Here is a 27110-nt window from a genome sequence, read left to right as displayed (position 1 = left end):
TGAAATAAAATCTCTATATTTTGACTCTGATTTCAGCTCAGTGCTGCCACACGGTGGTCACCTGCATAAACACTGATTATTGATATTTTTCTCTAGATTCAGATAAATATAAAAGGTAAAATCTTTTTCTCTTTTTTTACACTTTGTTATTTTTGGCCTGATTTAGCAAAAGTTAAAACAATCTTCATCATCGTCTTCATCATCGTCTTCATCATAAAGTAAAAAAAAAACACTTTTTCAGCTTCGTCTTTTTTTCATTCACTAAATATTTTCAAACTCGTCCCCGTTTAACGTTTTATGTGTTCATTTGTTCATGTGTTCATCCACCAGGGGGAGCTGCTGTGACTCAATAGCACCGAGGGAGACGAGGAGTCAAGAGACGAAAGGACGTCTTCATCTCGTCCGTCTGACGTCTTTCACTGTGAGACGATAACGCTGTCATGTGACTGTGATGACATCACCATGTGACTGTGATGTCATCACCACGTGACTGTGATGTCATCACTGTGTGACCACGATGTCCTTTATGAAAAAAACTGTTTCTGTTTGTGCCAAGATCTGATTCATCCATTCATCCATCTGTAATTCATACATTCATCCATCCAACCAACCATTCATACATTCATCCATCAATCAACCATTCATCTATCCGCAACTCATCTAACCATCCAACAGCTATCTGTAATTCATCCAGTCATCATCCATAATTCATCCAGTCATCATCCATAATTCATCCATTCATCATCCATCTGTAATTCATCCATCCAACCAACCAACCAATTATCCATTTGTAATTCATCCATTCCTCCAACAGCTATCTGTAATTCATCCATTCATCCATCTGTAATTCATCCAGTCATCATCCATAACTCATCCATTCATCATCCATAATTCAGCCATCTGTTATTCATCCATCCAACCAACCATTCATCCATCTGTAATTCATCCATTCATCCAACAGCTATCTGTAATTCATCCATTCATCCATCTGTAATTCATCCATTCATCCAACAGCTATCTGTAATTCATCCATTCAGCCATCTGTAATTCATCCATTCCTCCATCTGTAATTCATCCATTCATCCATCTGTAATTCATCCATTCATCTATCTATAATTCATCCATTCATCCATCTGTAATTCACCCACCATCCATTCATCCATCTGTGATGCATCCATCTGTAATTCATCCATTCAGTCATCTGTAATTCATCCATTCATCATCCATAATTCATCCATCTGTAATTCATCCATTCATCATCCATAATTCATCCATTCATCCATCTGTGATTCATCCATTCATGTCATTCACTCATCAGTGTGAGTGAAAGTGAAGAATAAAAAAAGAAAAGTCAGAAGATAGAAAAGTGTTGTTGTTCATGCGTTCACATTCATGCTGTCACCTCAGATGCATAGACTGAAAACAAAGAGAGGAAGAAGAAAAGAGGAGGAGCTACATTTAAAAAAAAAAACTGCTGATGTCTCTGTGACAGGTGGACAGTGTCTCCCACACTCAGCCAATCACAGTCCTTCATGTTGTGTCATGTGATGAGGATTAAAGGTGCAATACGCAACATTCTGCCATGTGTTACATACTGGACCTTTAATGGTGTCCAACTTAGCTCCTGGTGCTCTCCTGCACACACACACACACACACACGCACACGCACACGCACACGCACACGCACACGCACACGCACACGCACACACACACACACACACACACATCTAGGTCCGTTTGTGTCACCAGAGACAAAAAAAAGAATAAAAACCCTGTTTTAATAAAAGTCTCGTCTGCTTCACAGTCTCTGAAGAGAAACTCCACAGACGTGACTTCACACACACACACACACGCACGCACGCACGCACGCACGCACACACACACACACACACACACACACTCTGCTTCACTCTGACCTTTGACCTTTTGTACACGTTACAAACACAACACGTGAACACGTGCAGTAAACAAAGAAAAGTGCTCGTGTTGTTGTTGTTTTTTTAACGACGCGTTTTGCGTGGAACGTTTTTCACGTGAATCACGTTCACGTTCACGCTGAATCACGCGTGTGCGTCACATGCTGCTCATGCCTCATCTTTGGTGGCAGAAATAAAAGCCTCCATGTTGTTTGTAATCTGTGATAATCCCAGGTGAGGGAAATAATCTCAGGTTCCTCTTCACGGTGCTACAGACGCTTTCACGCCTCTTCTTCTTCTTCTTCTTCTTCTTCTTCTTCTTCTTCTTCTTCTTGTTCCACTTGATTCTTGGATGAATTTTAAACTGTTTCCCAGATTACGATGGATTCTTGTCGTCAGATTAAAAACATATATAATCCACACTATAATAATCCCAGCGTCTTACTCCACCTGAAGGAAATTCCCAGCGAGTGAAACTCGGAGCCGTGTCCTCCTCGTTCTCTCGTTCCACCGCATCGCTCCAACTGTGGGAGGGACCATTCTGCCCAAAACTCCGCCCCCTCCCCCTGTTTGATTGACAGAGCGAATGGTCGGTCAGTAGTTGGAGCGATCTGCCCGGTCCGAGGGGGCGTGGCCCTCGCCGTAGAGTCGTTTGTCGCGGGTGTTTTTGGCGACGCCTCCCCTCACTGATCGCTGGGTTTGCCGCTGCCAGGCTCCGCCTCCGCGGCGTCGCCGGCCGCGGAGAACTCTGTGACGCGTCGGGCGAGAGGGTTTGTGCTTCTCAGGAGCTCCATGGCGGAAACTCGCGCTCCGCCGCCGGACGACTTGCTGCCTTTCTTCTGCAGCAGAGCCATGAAGTTCTCGTTACGGGAGCTGGAGCGCTGAGCGCTGCCCAGCGTCAGGTTCCTCAGGTCAACGCCGCCGCCGCCGCCGCTAACACCGCCGCAGCTAACGCCACCACTGCTGTGCTTCACCGGGGAAACCAGACTCTGTCGACTGCCGAAGGAGTCGGTCGGTTCTTTACGACCAAGAACCTTTCGCTTGGACCTGAAGAAGAAAAACAACATCATGGAGACGAGAAATCAACATTTGTCGAGACTGATTTTATAAAGACGGAATATTTTACATTGGCACACATGAATGTGTGTGTGTGTGTGTGTTCTTGTACTTGCGGCATACTGAGGACCAGTGAGGGGTTTTTAACCAACAAAGTGAGGTCATTTTTACAAAGTGAGGACATTTTGGCCGGTCCTCACTTTGTTTTCATTGAAATCACTTCCTTAGGTTGCTATAACATGCTATACTCAATTTGTCAAAAAAATAAATAAGAATTTTGGACGAAATAGTATACTATGACATTTTTGTCAAATTTTGGACCAAACATTTTTGGTCAAAAAATGTTTCAACTTTTGCATGACATAATATAGTTTGACTTTTTTTTGTCAAATTTTGGACCCAAATTTTTTTGTCAAAGATGTTTTCAAATTTTGGTCGACATAGTATAGTGTGACATTTTTATCTAATGTTGAACCAAAAAATTAAAAATCTAAAAGTTTTCCAGCCCTTTGTGCTCTGGGGCTCCACCTGCAGACATGTTATGGTACTGCAACCAGTAGTTCTATATAGATGTCATTCATGAAGTAGATATTTGTCATTTTGTTGATTTATAAAGTGGAAATGCTGGTCCTTAGTATGCAGCAAGTACAAGAATGTGTGTGTGTGTGTGTGTGTGTGCGCGCAGACCTGTGTATGATGGTGAACAGGTCTTCAGTGGTGTGTGTCGTCGACGTCGGCGTGCCGGCGAGGACGTCGTCGTCCGTTTCCTCGGCGATGTGCAGAACCGTCCTCTCAGCGACCGAGTCGTCTGAAAAACACCAGGGAACAAACGTTAGTGAGTGAGCGCCACCTACTGCTGAAACATGTCTTTATCTTCACTGTGAGATTAAAGTTTGTAAACCACTCACTCTCCCACACCAAAGTCCACAGAGAAAACCAGTGATTTTAGCTCACAGGGACACAGGAGCTGCTGGTCCTCTGCTGCCTCGTGTGGTCACTTTGTGTCACTGAGTTAAGTCTAAATTAAATATTTTAAAAGCTGAATTCACTAAAATCAGTCATTGTAAGTTAGTGATGGAGGCAGCAGTGGATCAACAACTCCTGTGAACTCCTGTGTGCTGTGATGTTAAAATCACTGGTTTACTCTATGGACTTTGGTGGTATTGGTATTAGCTAATTAGCTAATATTGCGACGACAGTGAAAACATCTCACCTGTCACAATCCTGCTGCTGCACATTTTATCTTCCAGCTCCGTCAGAGAAGAATCCTGCAGCGACGACTGAAGCGACGACTCCTTCGAACTCTCCTCGTCAGGATCCAGGTGGTTCTCCGGTGATTCTGGCAGATCTGGGACACGAGGAACCCCGGGAATCTCATTGGGTGGAAACGCTGCGACAGGAGAGCGAAGGCCTACAGGACTGTCTGTCTGCGGCGTCTGTCGATCTGCGCTGCCGCCGTTAGACGACGAGTGGACCGAGGTGGGAAGATGAAGAACGTTTGGCTTCTTCGGAACCGGAGGAGGAACCTTAAAAAAAAAAAGAGACATTTAAATGGTTTTAATGTAACTGAATACACAGATTTACTCACCGATGAAGACGACCTTTCCTGACCTTAGGTTTCTTTTTGTCGGAGAACTCAGACAAACAGGAGATCCTTGAAGGCAGCGTCTTGCTCTTGTCCTGCAGCTCGTGAACTTCCTGACTGTACGGAGAAGGAAGTGAACCTCCGTCCTCAGGCCTCAGACGGATGTCGGCCTCAAACTCCGGCTCTAACGTCGGATCCTCCAGAAGTGGCTGTGGATCTGGAAGAGGAGGCAGATCGAAGAGGGTCTGGGGCAGGAATGGATGCTCGTAGCCGGTTTGTGCTGTGCTGTGGAGCGGATTCAAATCCAGGTGAACAGAAGTGCTCGAGGTTTGTGGAGGAGTTTTTTTGGGTTTGGGTTTTCTCATGACTTTGTAGATGTTGCCCAGAGGAACCGGTCGGTCGATGGGTGAAGCAGGAGGTGAGTCAAGGGCGTGAGGGGAGGTGGAGGAGGGCGACGGGGACTTCAGAAGAAGATTAATGGGTCGCTTTGGCAAAGGAGGCTTGACTGCGACAGGTGGTTTGGGTTTGGGCAGAGTGGGCGGAGGACTGGGGTCCAGATCTCGGCCATGTTGCTCTTCTTCAATGGTGTCGGACGCACCATCGGGAAAGTCCTCTAAGTCGCCGCGAGACACCGAACGCAAGCGGACGGTCTTCAGCTCGTTCTGGGAAACCACCGGTAAGGCCTGCGAAGAGCTGGGGCTGATCTTTCCCGGTTTGGACGCCGTGGACGTGTCGGAGTGACGTCTACTGGCCTTTTGCTTTGGCTTGATGGACGACAGATCCAGGTGTGCGTTCCCAGGCATCTCGAAGGACAACCTGGACCTGACCGTTGGGTCTTTGGGGGACGGCAGCGACGACTTCCTTTCTGGGATCTTTGGGCGCAGTTTGCACCCGAGCGTGCCAACTGTTCCGTGCCCTGCTGCCTGGCTGACAGGAACAGTGGACGTGGGAGTCTCTGATTGGCTAGAATAACCGCTCGACGGGGACATGACTCCAGGGGGTCTGAAGGGCGAGGAGGCCTTGATGTCAGGGTCGATGCAGAGTTGTGCAGGCGAGGTGGCTCTGGAGGTGGAAGGAGAGTCCAGAAGAGACTCGGAGCTTCCTCTGACCTTCATACATTCAATCACTGTGGTACCTGTTGCTGTGCTGGAGCCTGACAGAGACCTGGGGAAGAAACAAGAGTTCACGGTATGTTTAATCTTTACAGAGTACAGAGTCAGTACTTACAGTAAAGTATTTCCTACCTGTAGGGATCGGTCTTCCACTCCCCCAGCTGCCAGTGAGTATGGAAGCTCAGCTCTGGGTCTGCGTCCTTCTCTGGGGCCTGGACCTCCAGAGTTGGCGGTCCATTGCTGCTTCCACGAACAAGTTCTCTCTCGCTCACACTGGATTTGGAGGAGCTGGGCAGGAGGAAGTCCGGCTGGAAGTCTGGGAAGTGGTCTCTCGGGATGTGCAGGCTCTTTGGCCGACCGTCCCGATAGAGTCCAGAGTGGATCCTTCCCTCTGCTTCTCCGAGGTTCTTCATGAGCGAGACGCTCCTCACGGGGGGCGGAGGCTTGCGTTTGGACTTCTTCAGCGAGATGGAGCGCGAGCGCAGCCGCAGGCGGCTTTCTGTGCTGTAGTCCGACGCCGTGACGGAGATGGTGTCGGCGGTGCTGGCGCTGTCCTCAGAGCTGCCTCTCGGGTAGAGGAGGGCGTAGTTCTCGCGGTGGTCGGCCATTGTCAAAACGTTCCCGTTCCTCGCGGACAGAGCGTGTCCATCGGGATGATCCAGACCTGCCTCTGGGAAGCAAAAGGAACCAGAATCCGTCGGCGTGGAAAGTGAACGCTCTCGGAACTTGAAGGCGTTCTGTGCTGCGATGGACCGCGCTGACCTCTCCCTGCCCCTCCCTGCCTCGCCTCCTCCTCCTCCTCCTCCTCTTCCTCCGTCTGCTGCAGCTCCTTCCGTCTCGCTGCGTTTCCCCATCGTCGACGCTGCTACGTTAGCCCCTCCCCTCTCCAGAGGCTCCGACACAGACGTGAATGAGCTGGAATGTGAGCTCAGCGTCTGTCCGGACCTCACCAGCATCACGCCGTCCTGCGCCCCCGCGCCGGCGTTCCCGATGACGCTGTGCTGTTTGGGAGGAACCGCGGGTCCTTTGTTCACGCTGTAAGCGTACGGCTCGTTCCACGCTCCGGGAGAAAAGGTGGATCCTTTGGGTCCATTCCAGGAGGAGGAGGGTGTGGTGGAGCACAGGAGGCCGGAGTGGTCCATGGTTCCCTGGTGAAGCTTCCTGGAAACTCCTGGTTGTGTGGGTTTATCTGTGGAGGTGAAGGAAAAGATCACCCGACTGATTGAAGAACATCCTTGCTAATGTAGCATGTAGCATTGGCACCGCTAACACTACTGCTAAAAGTAGCATTGGTATCGTGGCAGTCCTAACATTAGCTAACGGTGGACGAACGACTGTTTGGACCGCAAATGCTAACACAAACGGCAGATAAACGACTGTCCGTGGTGCTAACAGCAGATTAGCTACTCGCATAATCTCGCTGAGAAAACTGGGATTATACATCTTTGTACGACATATATCACTGTGTTTACTCACGTCACCTTTATGTCCATTATCAGTTTTGTTAGCATTAGCTACAGTTTATTTAACTCCGCCTTCTTCCTTGTATTATTATTATTGGTCCAGATCTTTGTTTTTACAGACTCACAGATAAATGAGTGTTCTTTTGTCTCTGAACCATGAACAGGTCAACAGCGCCCCCTACTGACAGAAACAGGTCTCTGCAAACCGGAGGGAAGGAGTTTTTGTTCTCTGTTTTTTTGTAAAAACAGGTTTTAGTTTTAAAGTTAAAGTCTGTTCTCTTCAGTTCATGTGAGCGGAAACTTGATATCTGCTGCAGAAACTGAAAAGAGTGGGGGAGGCGCCTGACACACACACACACACACACACACACACACACGCACACACACACGCGCACACACACACACACACACACACACACACACACACCTGTGTCCAGGTCAGAGTGCGTCTTCCTCAGGACCAGGCTCTGGTGGGCGGAGTTAGTGACGGCCTCCAGGGAGTGAGGCTGGTGGGGGGAGGGCGAGTGTTGGAGGAGGTCAACGCCGTGGAATTTACCTCCTCCTCCTCCTGCTCCTCCTCCTCCTCCTCCTCCTCCTCCTCCTCCTCCTCCTTCACCTGAGGAAGACGAGCAGAGGTCAACACGAGGACAGAGGGACGTCCTCAGGACTGAGGACAGAAACCGTGACGCAGTAAAACACAGGATTTTCCATCAACGTCTCAAATATCAGCTGAGAACAAAAAGTTCCACTGAGGCCTTCGTTTAGTCTGAGGCTGAGGATCAACTTCCTGTGAACACATGAATGGTCACATACTTTCACAGGTGTGTGTGTGTGTGTGATTATTTTTGTCGCATTAAACACAAATGATAAAAAAAACACGTCAAAAACAACACAGGCGACATTTTTGAAGGAAAAAAGAGCGAGAAGCAAAGAAGTGGAGCTGCAATGTTTGAATAATCAGTTCATCATCATTTAAATCACGTTTGTCATTTTTCACTTTCTTAAAAGTGAATATTTTCTGTTTTCTTTGCTCCATAAAAACAAAGAAATCACTAAATCTCAATCATTTTGGTTTGTGGACAAAAACAAAGACGTTTGATGACTGAGTTTTTGTCTCCTGTTTCATTCATTCATTCATTCATTCATGCTGCATCTGTGAGTGAGTTATGACTGTGAGTCTTAAACAGTGCAGAACATTTGAGATCGTTCTTCAAATGTAAATAAAAGTTCATGGTGATGATGAGAGGGTGAACTCGTATGAGAGGGTGAATTCGTATGAGAGGGTGAACTCATATGAGAGGGTGAATTCGTATGAGAGGGTGAACTCGTATGAGAGGGTGAACTCATGTGAGAGGGTGAACTCACATGAGAGGGTGAACTCGTATGAGAGGGTGAACTCGTATGAGAGGGTGAATTCATATGAGAGGGTGAACTCGTATGAGAGGGTGAATTCATATGAGGGTAAACTCGTATGAGAGGGTGAATTCATATGAGAGGGTGAACTCACATGAGAGGGTGAACTCGTATGAGAGGGTGAATTCATATGAGAGGGTGAACTCACATGAGAGGGTGAACTCGTATGAGAGGGTGAACTCATATGAGAGGGTGAATTCATATGAGAGGGTGAACTCGTATGAGAGGGTGAATTCATATGAGAGGGTGAACTTGTATGAGAGGGTGAATTCATATGAGAGGGTGAATTCATATGAGAGGGTGAACTCACATGAGAGGGTGAATTCATATGAGAGGGTGAACTCACATGAGAGGGTGAACTCATATGAGAGGGTGAACTCGTATGAGAGGGTGAATTCATATGAGAGGGTGAACTCACATGACAGGGTGAACTCACATGAGAGGCTGAACTCATATGAGAGGGTGAACTCGTATGAGAGGGTGAATTCCTCTTCAATCAAACGTAGTCTTTAATAAAAATAATGAGGGGAAAATGTTCAGGGACAAACAGATGGAGGAGGAGGAGGAGGAGGAAGGTGATTGGTCGAAGGTGGACATGACAAACTGTCTCATCATCCTTTCATCCTTTCATCCTTTCACCCTTTCACCCTTTCACCCTTTCACACTTTCATCCTTTCATCCCCTCCATCACCACTCCTTCCTCCCAGTCGTTCTCTTTCACTTCCTCTCTTTTCCTTCACTGCTTTTCTCTCTCCTTCTTTTCCATTTTTCAGGGACGAGAGAGAGAAGAGAGGCGAGTTGTTGCCATGGCAACAGCCAGCTGGCTGTGAGCTACCTGAGAGGATGAGGAGAGGCTGGGCGTCACGGTAACCAGCACTTCTTCATCATTATCATCATCATCAGATCACTTTTGTTCTGAGGATTCATGTGTTCACCTTCATTCATTCATTACAGATAAAGAATGTGTGTGTGTGTGTGGGGTGTGTGTGTGTGTGTGTCATTTCATAAACTGCAGTCTTTGTTGTTTTCTAATTAAAAATGATGATTTTTTTTAACTCAGAAAAGAGCAGCATTAGCCACAGCTAGCTTTAGCTATGTCAATATTTTGTAAAAAACAGCATGTGTCGCTCCACATGGTGGCGCTAGTGTTGCTGATTATCCCCGAAACAGTTTTATTTAGCATTGACGTGTTTGTTTAAGCAAAGTCTTTGTGCTCAGTGTCACTGAACTGTTTTAATCATCACTCACAGCTTTAGCATCAACGTTATTATATTATAAATGTTTACATATTAGGGTTAATTTATTCATGTTTAGGGTTAATTTGTTCCTGTTGATTTCATCGAGGAAACAGTGAAATATTAAACTTCACTCTGAGAAAATGTGACACAAGCACAAAAACCACAGGAGAGCTTCATCATCATCATCATCATCATCATCATCATCACGTGACCTCGCTCTCCTCTACACAGTGGGCGAGCGGGGCAAGAGAGAGAGCGAGAGGAGGAGAGAGAGAGATTTATTTAACTATAAATGGATTCACATGAGGAGAACGAGGAGAGAGAGAGGGTGACGAAGCAGTTGCTATGCCAAAACCAGACACACACACACACGCACACACCCGCACATAATACACACACACACACACACACACATGCACATAATACACACACAGACACACACACACCCAAAAGTAAAGGATGCTGAGGCTGAGTTGAGGAAGCAGGAGATTCAGAATGATGTTACTGAGGATGACCACAGCATACTAACAGCTCACACACACACACACACACACACACACACACACACACACACACACACACACACACACAGTCTTGTACTTGCTGCATACTGAGGACTGGGTTGCTGACAAAGTGAGGACCAGCATTTTCCACTTTATAAATCAACACAATTACAAATATCTACTTCATGAATGACATCTATAAAGAACTACTGGTTGCAGTACCATAACATGTCTGCAGGTGGAGCCCCAGAGCAGAAAGGGCTGGAAAACTTTTTAGATTTTTTTTTTTTTGGTCCAAAATTTTACAAAAACATCATACTTATACCATGTGGACAAAAATTAAAAAAAAAATTTGACCCAAAATCTTTGGTCCAAAATTTGACACAAACGTCATACTATATTATGTTGTCCAAAATTTGAAAAAAAAAATTTGATCCAAAATTTTGGACCAAACATTTTTGACCCGAAATTTGACAAAAACATCATACTATACTATGTGGACCAAAATTTTAAAAAAAATTTGACCAAAAATTTTTGAGCCAAAATTTGACAAAAAACGTCATACCATACTGTCATCCAATTTTTTTTTTTTTTTTTTTGACAAATTGAGTATAACATGTTATAGCAACCTAAGGAAGTGATTTCAATGAAAACAAAGTGAGGACCGGACAAAATGTCCTCACTTTGTAAAAATGTCCTCACTTTGTTGGTTAAAAACCCCTCACTGGTCCTCATTATGCCGCAAGTACAAGAACACACACACACACACACACTCAGAATGTCATGAATAAACACAGTGAAGAACGAGCACGGTGGTTAAAGTTTGAATGAAAACATGAACATCTCATTTTCTCATCTTCACTCTGTCATATTTAAATATTCATGTCACAGCTTTGTTCTAACGGAGCTTCAGGAGACGTCAGATGCTTCATTTGTCTCTGAACTCTTTCATAAAATAGTCCTTTATTAGTCCAGCAGTGGGGAATTTCCAGTGTTACAGCAGCAAGACAATAAAGATAAGGATAATAAATAATAAACATGCATTAGCAAAAAGAAATAGAATATATAAAGTACAATATATAAAGATATTAACACTGACTTTAAAAATAGGTTTAAAAATAGAATGTACATAATAACCGGATGTTTTTAATGCAGTGAAAGCTCAGCAGCTCTGTATCTGACGACCTTTATGTAACACATGGGTAAGAACAGCTGACCTGTGAGGTCCAGAGGGATGAAGTGAGCCGGCGTTCGTCTTCCCAGGTTCCAGCGAGGCTTCTCTGCCACAGGAGGTCCTGCGTTCACGGACGCCACCGTCGCCGCGCTGCTGCTCCAGCCCAGAGGAGGGCGCTCTGAGCCACAGGGAGACGGGGACAGGGACGGGGACGGGACGGACGCCGACCTCAGTCCAAACACTGACGACGTGGTTTCATCTTCATACAGCTGTTTGGAGGCCGGCTGTGAGGAGAAGAAGAAGAAAGACCACAGTGACTGTTCTGTTTGTGATTTTGGTGTGTGAGAGTGAGTGACTTTAGTGTGGGCGAGTGAGTGACTTTGGTGTGGGAGAGTGAGTGACTTTAGTGTGTGAGAGTGAGTGACTTTAGTGTGTGAGAGTGAGTGACTTTAGTGTGGGAGAGTGAGTGACTTTGGTGTAGGAGAGTGAGTGACTTTGGTGTGAGAGAGTGAGTGACTTTGGTGTGGGAGAGTGAGTGACTTTGGTGTGTGAGAGTGAGTGACTTTAGTGTGTGAGAGTGAGTGACTTTAGTGTGGGAGAGTGAGTGACTTTGGTGTAGGAGAGTGAGTGACTTTGGTGTGGGAGAGTGAGTGACTGATGTGGGAGAGTGAGTGACTTTGGTGTGGGAGAGTGAGTTACTTTGGTGTGGGAGAGTGAGTGACTTTGGTGTGGGAGAGTGAGTGACTTTGGTGTGGGAGAGTGAGTGACTTTGGTGTGGGAGAGTGAGTGACTTTGGTGTGGCAGAGTGAGTGACTTTGGTGTGTGAGAGTGAGTGACTTTGGTGTGTGAGAGTGAGTGACTTTGGTGTGACAGAGTGAGTGACTTTGGTGTGGCAGAGTGAGTGACTTTGGTGTGTGAGAGTGAGTGACTTTGGTGTGAGAGAGTGAGTGACTTTGGTGTGGGAGAGTGAGTGACTTTGGTGTGAGAGAGTGAGTGACATTGGTGTGGGAGAGTGAGTGACTTTGGTGTGAGAGAGTGAGTGACTTTGGTGTGACAGAGTGAGTGACTTTGGTGTGGGAGAGTGAGTGACTTTGGTGTGGGAGAGTGAGTGACTTTGGTGTGGGAGAGTGAGTGACTTTGGTGTGGGAGAGTGAGTGGTTAACAGACTTCAGTTTAAATGTGTTCTCAGCTCTAACTCTCTCTCTCTGGTTCTTGGCTCAGATGTATCAGATATAAATACCTCATAGAAAAATCTTAAATAAACTTCTAAATCTGAATCTGTGGACTCTCACTGCCAAACTGCCGTGAAGCAAGGCACCAGATCCAAACCTTTTCTCTGGGTTTTGTGCTTTGAGATCAGACGGAAAATCTATTTAAAGTTGAGTCTCCAAACATCATTAGAATATTAAGATACTTTAAACGTGAGGAGGAAAAACAGTGACGTCAGGATAACAGGAAGAGGGCGGGGCCAACAGTGAGAGGAACGGGGGCGGAGCTAACTCCACAGTGTTTTTATATAAAAGGAGAAAATAATAAAAGACTTAAATACAGAGTTATTAGAGTAATGTAACTACAGTGTTTGTGAAGAAAGAGTGAACATCGCTCACTCTCCCACACCAAAGTCACTCACTCTCCCACACCAAAGTCCACATGAGAAAACCAGTGATTTTAGCTCACAGGGACACAGGAGCTGCTGGTGTGCGTGTGTGTGCGTGTGTGTGTGTGTGTGTGTGTGTGTGTGTGTGTGTGTGTGTGTCTCTGTGTGTGTGTGTGTCTCTGTGTGTGTGTGTGTGTGTGTGTTTACCAGGAAGATGAAGTCAGGTCTCTTGTTGATGGACACAGGTGAGCGGCTGACGGAGGTCGACACGTCGTCAGAACTCTGCGAGGACGGAAGTCTGAACGTCTGACCGGTGAGTTTAGAGTCGTACAACTGCTCCTCAAAGTCTGTACACACACACACACATACACACACACAACACACACACACACACACACAAGCATGTGTGCAAATCACACAACATCACAAACAGACAAGGAAAAAAGAGGTTTAGAGTTTCTGCAGCACACAATACAAGTGCACACACACACGCACACGCACGCACGCACACGCACACACACACACACACACACACACACACACACACACACACACACACACACACACACACACTCATCACCAGCAGTGTTCTCTCCTCTCTGTCGTGGTCAAACTGCTGCAGAACATCAACGTCCTCACGTTTACTTCATCTTCTCATCACACTCTGCCTTACTCTCTCTCTCTCTCTCTTTTTCTCTCCCTCTCTCTCTCTTTTTCTCTCTCTCTTTTTCTCTCGTCTTCATCCCTGAGTTTCTTCTCTTTCTCCTCCTCTCTGAATCTCTCTCTCTCTCCGGCTTAGACGACTCCCCTTCAGGCCATTGTAAACAGATTCCTAACCCCCACCTCCTCCACACACACACACACACACACACACACACACACACACACACACACACACACACACACACACACACACACACACCACATTCCCCTTCACAACCCCTCAACCAATCCTTTACCCCAAAACACACACTCCCTACACACTGATCCTTAAAGCCATCCAACACACACACACACACACACACACACACACACACACAGTATAGATTCTTAAGGACATGGTTGCCAGGGGATTTTAAAGGGGCGGGGTTACCGCAACGACCCACAGCCACTAAACAGAGAGTGGGAGGAGTCAATGGCAACTTCTCATGTGTTTGTGTTGAGGAAATTTGACCTGGAGCTGGAGCTGTTAAAGAGACCAGGACAAAGCAACCAACCAACCAACCATCCAACCAACTGACAATCCAACCAACTGAATGACCATCCATCCAACCAACTGACCCAACTGAATGACCATCCATCCAACCAACTGACTTGACCATCCAACCAACTGAATGACCATCCATCCAACCAACTGACTTGACCATCCAACCAACTGAATGACCATCCATCCAACCAATTGACCATCCAACCAACTGAATGACCATCCATCCAACCAACTGACCATCCAACCACTGAATGACCATCCATCCAACCAACTGACCATCCAACCAACTGAATGACCATCCATCCAACCAACTGACCATCCAACCACTGAATGACCATCCATCCAACCAACTGACTTGACCATCCAACCAACTGAATGACCATCCATCCAACCAACTGACTTGACCATCCAACCAACTGACCATCCAACCAACTGACCATCCAACCAACTGAATGACCATCCATCCAACCAACTGACCATCCAACCACTGAATGACCATCCATCCAACCAACTGACCATCCAACCAACTGAATGACCATCCATCCAACCAACTGACCATCCAACCAACTGACAATCCAACCAACTGACAATTCAACCAACTGAATGACCATCCACCCAACCAACTGACAATCCAACCAACTGAATGATCATCCATCCAACCAACCATCCAACCAACTGACCGTCCAACTGACTTGACCATCCAACCAACTGACTGTCCAACCAATCAACCAATGATCCAGCCATCTGACCATCCAACCACCTGCCCATCCAACCAACCATCCAACCAACTGACTGTCCAATCAACCAATCATCCAACCAACTGACTGACCATCCAACCAACTATCCAACCAACTCACCGTCCAACTGACTGACCATCCAACCAACCAACTGACTGTCCAACCAACCAATAATCCAACCATCTGACCATCCAACCAACCATCTGATCATCCAACCAACTGACCATCCATCCAACCTACCATCCAACCAACTGACCATCCATCCAACCGACCATCCAACCAACTGACCATCCATTCAACCGACCATCCAACCAACCATCTGATCATCCAACCAACTGACCATCCATCCAACCGACCATCCAACCAACTGACCATCCATCCAACCGACCATCCAACCAACCATCTGATCATCCAACCAACTGACCATCCATCCAACCGACCATCCAACCAACTGACCATCCATCCAACCGACCATCCATCCAACCGACCATCCAACCAACTGACCATCCATCCAACCAACCATCCAACCAACTGACTGTCCAACCAAATCATTATAATGCAGACATGGCCACGCCCACTTTAAACACAGTCCTGTTTTCTTCTGTAAAATATTAAATATCTGTGTGTGTGTGTGTGTGTGTGTGTGTGTGTGTGTGTGTGTGTGTGTGTGTGTGTGTGTGTGTGTTATATAACACAGTGGTGGACGTCCTCGTCCTCACCACCACTCTCTCTCTCTCTGGCCTCAGAGCAGTCAAACGTACCTCCTCCTCCTCTTCCTCCTCCTCCTCCTCCTCCTCTTCCTCCTCCTCCTCCTCCTCTTCCTCCTCCTCTTCCTCCTCCTCCTCCTCTTCCCCTTCCTCCTCTTCCTCCTCCTCTTCCTCTTCCTCCTCTTCCTCCTCCTCCTCCTCTTCCTCCTCTTCCTCCTCCTCCTCCTCCGTGTGTTTTTTTGCAGCACAGATTAATTTCACTGTAAACGGTGTTTCCTCCTTCACAATAATCTGCTTTAATCTAATTGAAATGAGTGGATTAATGGGATTATTGCTGACTGGACTCTTGTGAGCGTCCTGATTGGATAACTTTTATTTTTACATTAACGTTATGAATTTATCATTTCACAAAAACACAGATTCATGGTCTGTTTTTAATGTGAGAGGCTGAATCTGAATAATCCAGATTATCAACAACACTTCATAATCCTCTGTGTTCTATGGTTTTCATTCGTTATTAAGGCACAGATATGTGTGTTTACTGAGACACATGAACACATGAACACATGTCTGCAGATGTCTTTGTTGTTGGACAGACGAGACACTGGGACACAAACACTGTCCTCTAACACACACACACACACACACACACACACACACACACACACACACACACACACACACACACACACACACACACACACACACACACACACACACACTGTCCCTCACCCTTTCATATTTGTGAAGGGGTAAAGAAAGAATGACCCAAATGTGACACAACCAGGTCAAATATTGTCAAGGATGACTGAGTTTATGGACACACACACACACACACACACACACACACACACACACACACACACACACACTGGTTCCCATGACTTCAGAGGACCCGAACTTCGTCTCAACCTCACATATAATAATTGACGTGATGAAGACTTGGTTTTTGTCCCGATCATGTGATCATGTGATCATGTGTTCATGTGATCATGTGACTGTGTTAACAACATGAGTAATACCTGAAACACACACACACACACACACAAATTAGCTTTTATTTCTTAGTGAGGACACACAGACGTAATCCTCTCCCCAGCCACTTAATCCTGAAACACACACACATACACACACGCACACGCACACGCACACACACACACACACACACACACACACACACACACACACACACACACACACACACACACACACACACACACACACACACACACACACACACACACACACACACACACACACACACACACACACAGATCAGGTTCTCCCTCATTAGGGCCAGGTTTTGGTCTCCATGACGACCACAGACACTAAACTCTTCTCATATGTGAATATTAATCAAAAGCAGAAATTTGAGAAGAACATCATCAATGATCAATAATGATCAATAATCCACTGATCAATAATGATCAATAACCCACTCATCAATAATCCTCTGATCAAATGATCTACAGTGATGAAGCTGCTCATATTTTATATTTTTCTTCACGTGATCAAATCCTTTGTCAAATCCATGAGTGGATGAATTATTCATGTGTTCATTCAGGAGAAATCAAGTGAATATAAAAACATTGAAGACATTTAAATCAGGTTTGAAATGAATCAGTGAAAACATGAAAACATTAAAACTGAACTGAAACATATTAAAGTGTATATGTATGTATGTAAATGAGAGATGAACACATGAATGAGACTGTGGAGTTCCACAGGGATCAACGTTAGGACCGCTGAGATTTACACTGACCTGACTTTGGTATTATGAAGTGGTGAATTTAAGAACGTTAAAAAAAGTAAAACATCGTATACATGAACACATGAATAACACGAACAACATGAACATGAACATGAACACATGAATAACACGAACAACAGGAGCATGAACACAGGAACAACATGAACACGAACATGAACAAATGAATAACATGAACACACAAACATATGACCACATGAACAACATGAACAGATGAGTAACATGAACACATGAACAACATGAACACAAACATATGACTACATGAACAACATGAACAGATGAGTAACATGAACACATGAATAACACGAACAACAGGAACATGAACACATGAACAACATGAACACATGAATAACACAAACAACATGAATATGAACACACAAACACACAAACAACATGAAGACATGAACACCATGAAGACAAGAACAACATGAAGACATGAACACCATGAAGACAAGAACAACATGAAGACATGAACACATGAACAACATGAACACATGAATGAAAATTCTAAACCATTTAAAGACATTAGTTCATCTGTTTGTTCTAACACTGATATTAGTTCAATGTCGAGCCTCATCCTCACTCATTCATCCTCACTCCTTCATCCTCACTCATTCATTCTCACTCCTTCATCCTCACTCCTTCATCCTCACCCCTTCATCCTCACCCCTTCATCCACACTCCTTCATCCTCACCCCTTCATCCTCACTCCTTCATCCTCACCCCTTGATCCTCACTCCTTCATCCTCACTCCTTCATCCTCACTCCTTCATCCTCACCCCTTCATCCACACTCCTTCATCCTCACCCCTTCATCCTCACTCCTTCATCCTCACCCCTTCATCCTCACACCTTCATCCTCACTCCTTCATCCTCACCCCTTCATCCTCACTCCTTCATCCTCACCCCTTCATCCTCACTCCTTCATCCTCACCCCTTCATTCTCACTCCTTCATCCTCACTCCTTCATCCTCACCCCTTCATTCTCACTCCTTCATCCTCACTCCTTCATCCTCACCCCTTCATTCTCACTCCTTCATCCTCACTCCTTCATCCTCACCCCTTCATCCTCACACCTTCATCCTCACTCCTTCATCCTCACCCCTTCATCCTCACTCCTTCATCCTCACCCCTTGATCCTCACTCCTTCATCCTCACCCCTTCATCCTCACCCCTTCATTCTCACTCCTTCATCCTCACCCCTTCATCCTCACTCCTTCATCCTCACCCCTTCATCCTCGCCCCTTCATCCTCACTCCTTCATCCTCACCCATTCATCCTCACTCCTTCATCCTCACCCCTTCATCCTCACTCCTTCATCCTCACCCCTTCATCCACACTCCTTCATCCTCACCCCTTCATCCTCACCCCTTCATCCTCACCCCTTCATCCTCACTCCTTCATTCTCACTCCTTCATCCTCACTCCTTCATCCTCACCCCTTCATCCTCACTCCTTCATCCTCACCCCTTCATCCTCACTCCTTCATTCTCACCCCTTCATCCTCACTCCTTCATTCTCACCCCTTCATCCTCACCCCTTCATCCTCAGCCCTTCATCCTCACTCCTTCATCCTCACCCCTTCATCCTCACCCCTTCATCCTCACCCCTTCATCCTCACTCCTTCATTCTCACCCCTTCATCCACACTCCTTCATCCTCACCCCTTCATCCTCACTCCTTCATCCTCACTCCTTCATTCTCACCCCTTCATCCTCACCCCTTCATCCACACTCCTTCATCCTCACCCCTTCATCCTCACTCCTTCATCCTCACCCCTTCATCCTCACCCCTTCATCCTCACCCCTTCATCCTCACTCCTTCATTCTCACCCCTTCATCCTCACTCCTTCATCCTCACCCCTTCATCCTCACTCCTTCATTCTCACCCCTTCATCCTCACTCCTTCATCCTCACTTGTATTGAATGACGACTATTTTAATGGAGAGGTTGAGCAAAGGGTGAGAGAGCATGAGTCACAGAGAGAGAGAGAGAGAGAGAGAGAGAGAGAGAGAGGTGTGTTACCTGAGGAAAACACACACACGCACGCACACACGCACACACGCGCACACACACACACACACACACACACACACCTGAACACGACAGAGCGGCATCTTCTAAAAACAAGAGATTATTATTAAAATGAGAAGAACGACAACGGCTTAGCACGTTACACACACACACACACGCACGCACACACGCACGCACACACACACGCACACACACACACACACACACGCACGCACACACGCACGCACACACACACACACACACACACACACACACACACACACGCACACACACACACCAGTGTTTATATAAAACAAACCGTAGCTCAGATAACAACACTGCAAGGTGAAACACACACACACACATTATTCCTCTGACGACACACACCCGACCATATAAACAACACACACACACACACCATATCTGCATGATAACACACACACACAGGGAAAACACACACACAGGGAAAGCAGTTGACACACACACACACACACATTATTCCTCTGACGACACACACCCTACCATATAAACAACACACGCACACACACCATATCTGCATAACACACACACACACACCCATGTGAGCGCAATCAGTACAACACACACACACACACACACGTAAACACCTCATTCCCACCCATTTCTGATCGTCTCCTCTCTGCCTTTCACACACACACACACACCCACACACACACACACACACCCACACAGACCCACACACACACACACACACACACACCTCCTCTTACCTTGCAGCAGACTCTGGAGGTTGAGTTGCGCCTCCTGGTGCAGCTCCTCCACACACTCCGGCCGACTCCACGCTCCAAACACGTTCACGCTCTGTTGCCATGGCGACCTGAAGTGGGCCGCGCTGATGCTGCTGATGCTGAGGCTGCCATCGCCGTGACTACTGATGCTGCTGCTGCCGCCGCGTCTGCCGCCGCTATCTGCCTCCAGACTGAGGGAGGCTGAGGAGGAGGAGAGGAGGAGGAGAGGAGGAGAGGAGGAGAGGAGGAGGAGAGGAGGAGAGGAGTCAGATCATTAAGAGTTAAAATAAAAAGAGGAAAAAAGGAAGGGATGAAAGATGACAGTGGACAGAAAGGAGGGAGGGAGGGAGGAGATAAATGAGGAGAGGAAAGATGATAAATATGAGGTGGAGAAAAGAAGGGATGAGGAGGAGAGGAAATAAAAAACCTGAATCTGCATCACTGACACCAAGAGACAGAGATTACATAATCCTGTGTGTTGTCAGGGAGAAGAAGGACAGAGGAGGCAAGGAAGGAAGGAAGGAGAGGAGGGAGAGAGGGAGCTTCATTAGGAGGAGAAGGAGACGAAGAAGGATTGTGACAGAAGGGAAGGAGGGAAGGAGACAAGGGCTTAAAGAAGGAGGGAAGGAAGTGCCGTACGCTGTCAAAGTAAAAGCCCCCAAAACACAAACACAAACAAACAAAGTCACCACAAGGTGTCGCTTTTTTCACCTGAGGGAAGAGTAACCATGACAACAGAACATCGAGGCTGTGACGTGAAAAAGTGTTGATGAAGAGTCGTTAATCTACGGTGGAAGTTCAGAACATGAACGTATGAATGTTTTATTTTGACAGATTTAACTTCATAAAAGACTCATCTCATAAAATCTACGTCAGTTTGAGTTCACGACGTGATCACGACTAAACCACTCACTCTCCCACACCAAAGTCCATAGAGAAATCCAGTGATTTTAGCTCACAGGGACACAGGAGCTGCTGGTCCTCTGCTGCCTCGTGTGGTCACTTTGTGTCACTGAGTTAAGTCTAAATGAAATATTTTAAAAAGCTGAATTTACTAAAATCACTTTGGTGTGGGAGAGTGAGTGACTTTGGTGTGTGAGAGTGAGTGACTTTGGTGTGTGAGAGTGAGTGACTTTGGTGTGGGAGAAACTTTGGTGTGGGAGAGTGAGTGACTTTGGTGTGAGAGAGTAAGTGACTTTGGTGTGTGAGAGTGAGTGACTTTGGTGTGGGAGAGTGAGTGGTTTACTACGGTGGCCCTGAGGTGCAAAACACAAACACAAATCACAAAACGCAAATCAAAAACATTAACATTAACACAAAAACATTAACTCACAACACAAACAAAAAAGCGCACAACACAACGGAAACGTTGATCGGGAAACAAGGTTTTTTGTTGTTGTTTTTTGAGTTGTGTTTCCGTTTTGACATCCATTTCCGTTGTGTTGTCTGCTTTTTTTTTTGCGTTTTATGATTTGTGTTTCCGTTGTGAGATAATGTTGTTGTGTTAAACGCTTTTTTGTTTGTGTTTTCTGCTTCGGGCGAGATTCAAACTGTGGTTATCTGTAGTGTGTACTTCATCATGGAACTGCTGCTCTAACAGGTGAGATACAGTGAGTTAATGTTTTTGTGTTTTTTGATTTGTGTTGTGTTTTTTGATTTGTGTTGTGTTTTGTGATTTGTGATTTGTGTTGTGTTTTGCACCTCAGGGCCACCGTAGTTTACAAAGTGACAAACTGTTGTAAAATGACATAAAACATAACATGATGTTTAAAGATGAGTCAGCTTCATCACTGAATTACTGTAAATCAATCTGATCAGTGGATTATTGATTATTATTGATCAGTGGATTATTGATTATTATTGATCAGTGGATTATTGATTATTATTGATCAGTGGATTATTGATCAGTGGATTATTGATTATTATTGATAATTGATCAGGGAATTATTGATCATTGATTATTGATGATGTTCTTCTCAAATGTCTGCTTTTGATTGACATTCACATTTAAGTTAAAGGTAAAGACTGAGTTAAAGAGCTTTAAATGAGCTGAACCATTAATAATTCACTCAGTTTATTTAGAGACCTGTGTGTGTGTGTGTGTGTGTGTGTGTGTGACGTGTGTGTGTGTGTACGTGTGTGTGCTCTACAGTGACACCTGCTGTGTACTGAAGGTAATTTACAGCCACATGAGCCACAACTCATCCTCCTCCTTCTATCCTTAAATCACTTTCCTCTTCTGCTCCATCACACATACACACACAAACACACACACACACACACACACACACACACGAACACACAGTCATGACAAGCAATTCCATGACTCCACCCTGTCAATGGTACATCCGTGTGTGCGTGCGTGCGTGCGTGTGTGTGTGTGTGTGTGTGTGATTAATCATCATAATCACAGTGACGCAAATCTCCACGTCAGTAATTAGCATAAAATTAGATCTTTGTTAGCAAACATGGACGACTGTCTCTGCAATTACACACACACACACACACTCATGCACACAGACACACACACACACACACGTGTGTATCATAAATCTATAATAGGAATAAATAGAATAGTTATTTTCATTACATGCTGCTCTCGGTTGCCATGGATACAGCTGATTCATCCTGGTGGGAAAATGCAACACACATACACACACAAGTACACACACACACATTATCAGCATCACACTCTAGTTAAAAAAAAACAAAAAACTCTTGAATTATGATTTTATTCCTAATTTCAACCACTAGACTGAGGTTTATAAACCACTCACTCTCCCACACCAAAGTCACTCACTCTCCCACACCAAAGTCACTCACTCTCCCACACCAAAGTCACTCACTCTCACACCAAAGTCACTCACTCTCCCACACCAAAGTCACTCACTCTCCCACACCAAAGTCACTCACTCTCCCACACCAAATTCACTCACTCTCCCACACCAAAGTCACTCACTCTCCCACACCAAATTCACTCACTCTCCCACACCAAATTCACTCACTCTCCCACACCAAAGTCACTCACTCTCTCACACCAAAGTCACTCATATTTAAATGAAGGTTTAAAGTTAGTGTTTGTTTACTGCAGGCTGTGAACGAGTGATTTATAATCCCTGCAGATTCACTGATAATCTCTGTTCATGTCAGTTTATAACCAGGTTAGGAGGAGGAAGAGGAGGAAGAGGAGGAGGAGCAGGAGGAGGAAGAGGAGGAGGAGTGAAGAACTCACTGAGTGTTAATGTGGACTTTATCACACCATGACGATGATGATGATGATGATCACACTCACACATTGTGACTATTTTTAATTATTTTAGTCATATGATGATGATGATGATGATGATGATGATGATGAAGATGATAAAGATTGTGGTCTGATGTGGAATCAAAGTCAAATCTTCTCTATTTAATAGATAGATATTTTTTTTGGTAAATGAAATGAAAACGGAATCATGTGATGAACGTGTGAACACACACACACACACACACACACACACACACACACACACTTCTTGACCTCTGGCAGAAGTTACTGAGTCAGCGTTCTGGTCAGCCCAGCTATATCTGCAGTGTGTGTGATCAATCACTGTGTGTGTGTGTGTGTGTGCGTGCGCGTGTGTAAACAGAGGGAGATTCTGTGTTTGTTGTTGTTGTGTCGAGACTACAGTGAACAGACAGGAAGTGATGTCACTGGTTTTCAAGGTTGATGGGGCACACACACACACACACACACACAGACAGACAGACAGACACTCACACACACACACACTCTCTCTCTCCATGACCTTTTGACCCTAATGGTGGAGGTCAGGGTGTGCCCATCCTGCTGTGCATTAATCTGTCTTTATCACCTCACACACACACACACACACATGCACACACACACACACGCACACACACACACACACAGTGGGGTCAGAGGTCATTCCTGTTAAACATGATCTTCATACACAACAGGATTTCAAAATAAAAGCCTCTGACTGTAAATCATTAAACACACAATAATGTTTCTGTGACAAGAGTAACCACGGTAACCATGGTAACAACAACTCAAATCTGAGGTCACTGTGTGTGTGTGTGTGTGTGTGTGTGTGTGTGTGTGTGTGTGTGTGTGTGTGTGTGTGTGTGTGTGTTATAATAATTGCTCTATTGGAAACAGAATCTCAGTGGAGGATAAAACCACACTGAGACCAGAGCCACAGACAAACTGCACTATCAGCAACAACACACACTAACCAGAGACACACACACACACACACGCTCACACACACACACAACCTCGGTTGACCTCACAGCTCCTTCACAACTGTGTGTAAAAACTTGTGGAGGTAAAAGACGACAAAGAGCCTTTCAGTGTTACACACATGCATGCACACACACACACACACACACACACATACATGCATGCACACACACACACACACACACACACACACACACACACACACACACACACACACACACACACACACGCATGCACACACACACACACACGTACAGTAAAGTCCTCAAAGTTTCCATAAATGAGATAAACATAAAAACCAACATGTCACATTTCAGTCTGAAAATTCATTCATTCATTCATTCATTAATTCATTCATTCATTCATGATATAAACCACATCAAAGGGTGATTTAGAGTTTTTTAAAGTGACTTTTCTGACTTTGTCTCTAAAATGTTTTTCTTTCATAAACTTTGATGATGATGATGTCATTGTTACATTCCTGACCAGTACCACTCTGTACACACACACACACTCTGCTCCACACACACACACACACACACTCTGCTCCACACACACACACACACACACACACACACGCACACACACACACACACACACACACACACACACTCTGCTTCACACACACACACACACACACACACACACATACACTCTGCTTCACACACACACACACACACACACACACACACACACACACACATACACTCTGCTCCACACACACACACACACACACACACACACACACACACACACACACACTCTGCTTCACACACACACACACACACACACTCTCTGCTCCACACACACACATACACACACACACTCTGCTCCACACACACACACACACACACACACACACACACACACACACACACACACACCCCCACACACTTTGCTCCACACACACACTCACTCTTTCTTACCTGCTCTGATCCACATAAACTGATCCATGACAACTTTCACTAAACTCTGACACTGACACACTCACACAGAGAGGAGGAGGAGGAGGAGCAACAGAGAGGAGGAGGAGTGAAACTTTCAGTCTGTAGACATGAGTATGTGTGTGGAGAGAGAGAGAGAGAGAGAGAGAGAGAGAGAGAGAGAGAGAGAGAGAGAGAGAGAGAGAGAGAGCAGGAGAAACTGAGGGAGGAGAAAAAGAAAAGAAGGAAGGAAACTGATGGTGTTGTGACTTCCTCTCCTCACACCTCCTCTCTCTCTCCTCCTCTTTCCTCTCTCTCTCCTCCTCTCCTCTCTCCTAACACCTCCTCTCTCTCTCCTCCTCCCCTAACATCTCCTCTCCTCTCCTCTCACCTCCTCTCTCCTCTCTCCTCTCCTAACACCTCCTCCTCTCACCTCCTCTCTCCTAACACCTCCTCTCTCCTCTCTCCTCCTCTCTCCTCTCTCCTCTCCTAACACCTCCTCCTCTCTCCTCCTCTCATTGTCTCACTCCTCGTTCATTTCCTTCCTCTCCTTCCTTTCAACTCTGTAGGTGAGCAGGGCGAGTGAGAGGGAGAGAGAGAGAATCTGCTGAGTCATCACTGACAACACAGGAGGAGGCGGAGCTAAAAAAAAAACACCAAGTCATGGATTACATTAATCTAACAGTAATCTGATTACATTAATCTAACAGTAATCTGATTACATTAATCTAACAGTAATCTGATTACATTAATCTAACAGTAAACTGATTACATTAATCTCACAGTAATCTGATTACATTAATCTAACAGTAAACTGATTACATTAATCTAAGAGTAAACTGATTACATTAATCTAACAGTAAACTGATTACATTAATCTCACAGTAATCTGATTACATTAATCTAACAGTAAACTGATTACATTAATCTAACAGTAAACTGATTACATTAATCTCACAGTAAACCGATTACATTAATCTAACAGTAATCTGATTACATTAATCTCACAGTAAACCGATTACATTAATCTAACAGTAAACTGATTACATTAATCTAACAGTAAACTGATTACATTAATCTAAGAGTAAACTGATTACATTAATCTAACAGTAAACTGATTACATTAATCTCACAGTAATCTGATTACATTAATCTCACAGTAATCTGATTACATTAATCTAAGAGTAAACTGATTACATTAATCTAACAGTAAACTGATTACCTCAAACTCACAGTAATCTGATTACATTAATCTAACAATAACAATGTAATCTGATTACAGGTGAGAAACATTGTGTCAAACATGAGGAACTTTTATATTATGTGAAGTGTGTAAACACACACACACACACACACACCTGTTTAAACACCTGTATGGTCGTCATGGTAACAGCTGTGTGTGTGAGAGATGAGTATGTTGTTTCCTGTCTTCTCCTCTCTCTCTCTCTCTCTCTCTCCATCACCTCCTCTTCCTCCTCCTCCTCCTCTTCACCTCCATCCAATCATCTCCACACTCACACACTCTTCTCTCTCTGCAGCTGCTGCTGATGATGACATCATCCAAAATACATGAATGAACGAGTGTGTGTGTGTGTGTGTGTGTCTGTGAGCGTGAGTGTGCATGTGTGTGAGTGCATGTTTGTGTGTGTGTGTTTGTGAATGCATGTTTGTGTGTGTGTGTGTTTGCAT

At 45.2% G+C, this 27110-nt stretch overlaps 1 protein-coding gene across 1 annotated transcript in view; it reads right to left on the bottom strand.

Moving 5' to 3' along the window:
• Positions 1-2599: 2599 nt before the first annotated feature.
• The window catches only part of nhsl2 (NHS-like 2), a gene marked incomplete at both ends in the record, with an annotated part of 25886 nt that continues 1375 nt past the window's right edge, over positions 2600-27110 (bottom strand). Inside the window, 9 exons of the mRNA XM_083907845.1 lie at positions 2600-2963; positions 3660-3780; positions 4186-4498; positions 4584-5721; positions 5802-6858; positions 7560-7700; positions 11540-11744; positions 13265-13404; positions 20235-20453. Coding sequence (XP_083763971.1) covers positions 2600-2963; positions 3660-3780; positions 4186-4498; positions 4584-5721; positions 5802-6858; positions 7560-7700; positions 11540-11744; positions 13265-13404; positions 20235-20453 — 3698 coding nt within the window. The remainder of the gene's footprint in view (positions 2964-3659; positions 3781-4185; positions 4499-4583; positions 5722-5801; positions 6859-7559; positions 7701-11539; positions 11745-13264; positions 13405-20234; positions 20454-27110) is intronic.

Source organism: Microchirus variegatus (assembly GCF_963457635.1).
Source record: "Microchirus variegatus genome assembly, chromosome: 2".
In the NCBI taxonomy this organism is placed as follows: Eukaryota; Metazoa; Chordata; class Actinopteri; order Pleuronectiformes; family Soleidae; genus Microchirus; species Microchirus variegatus.
This window is presented reverse-complemented; position numbering and strand designations above follow the sequence as displayed.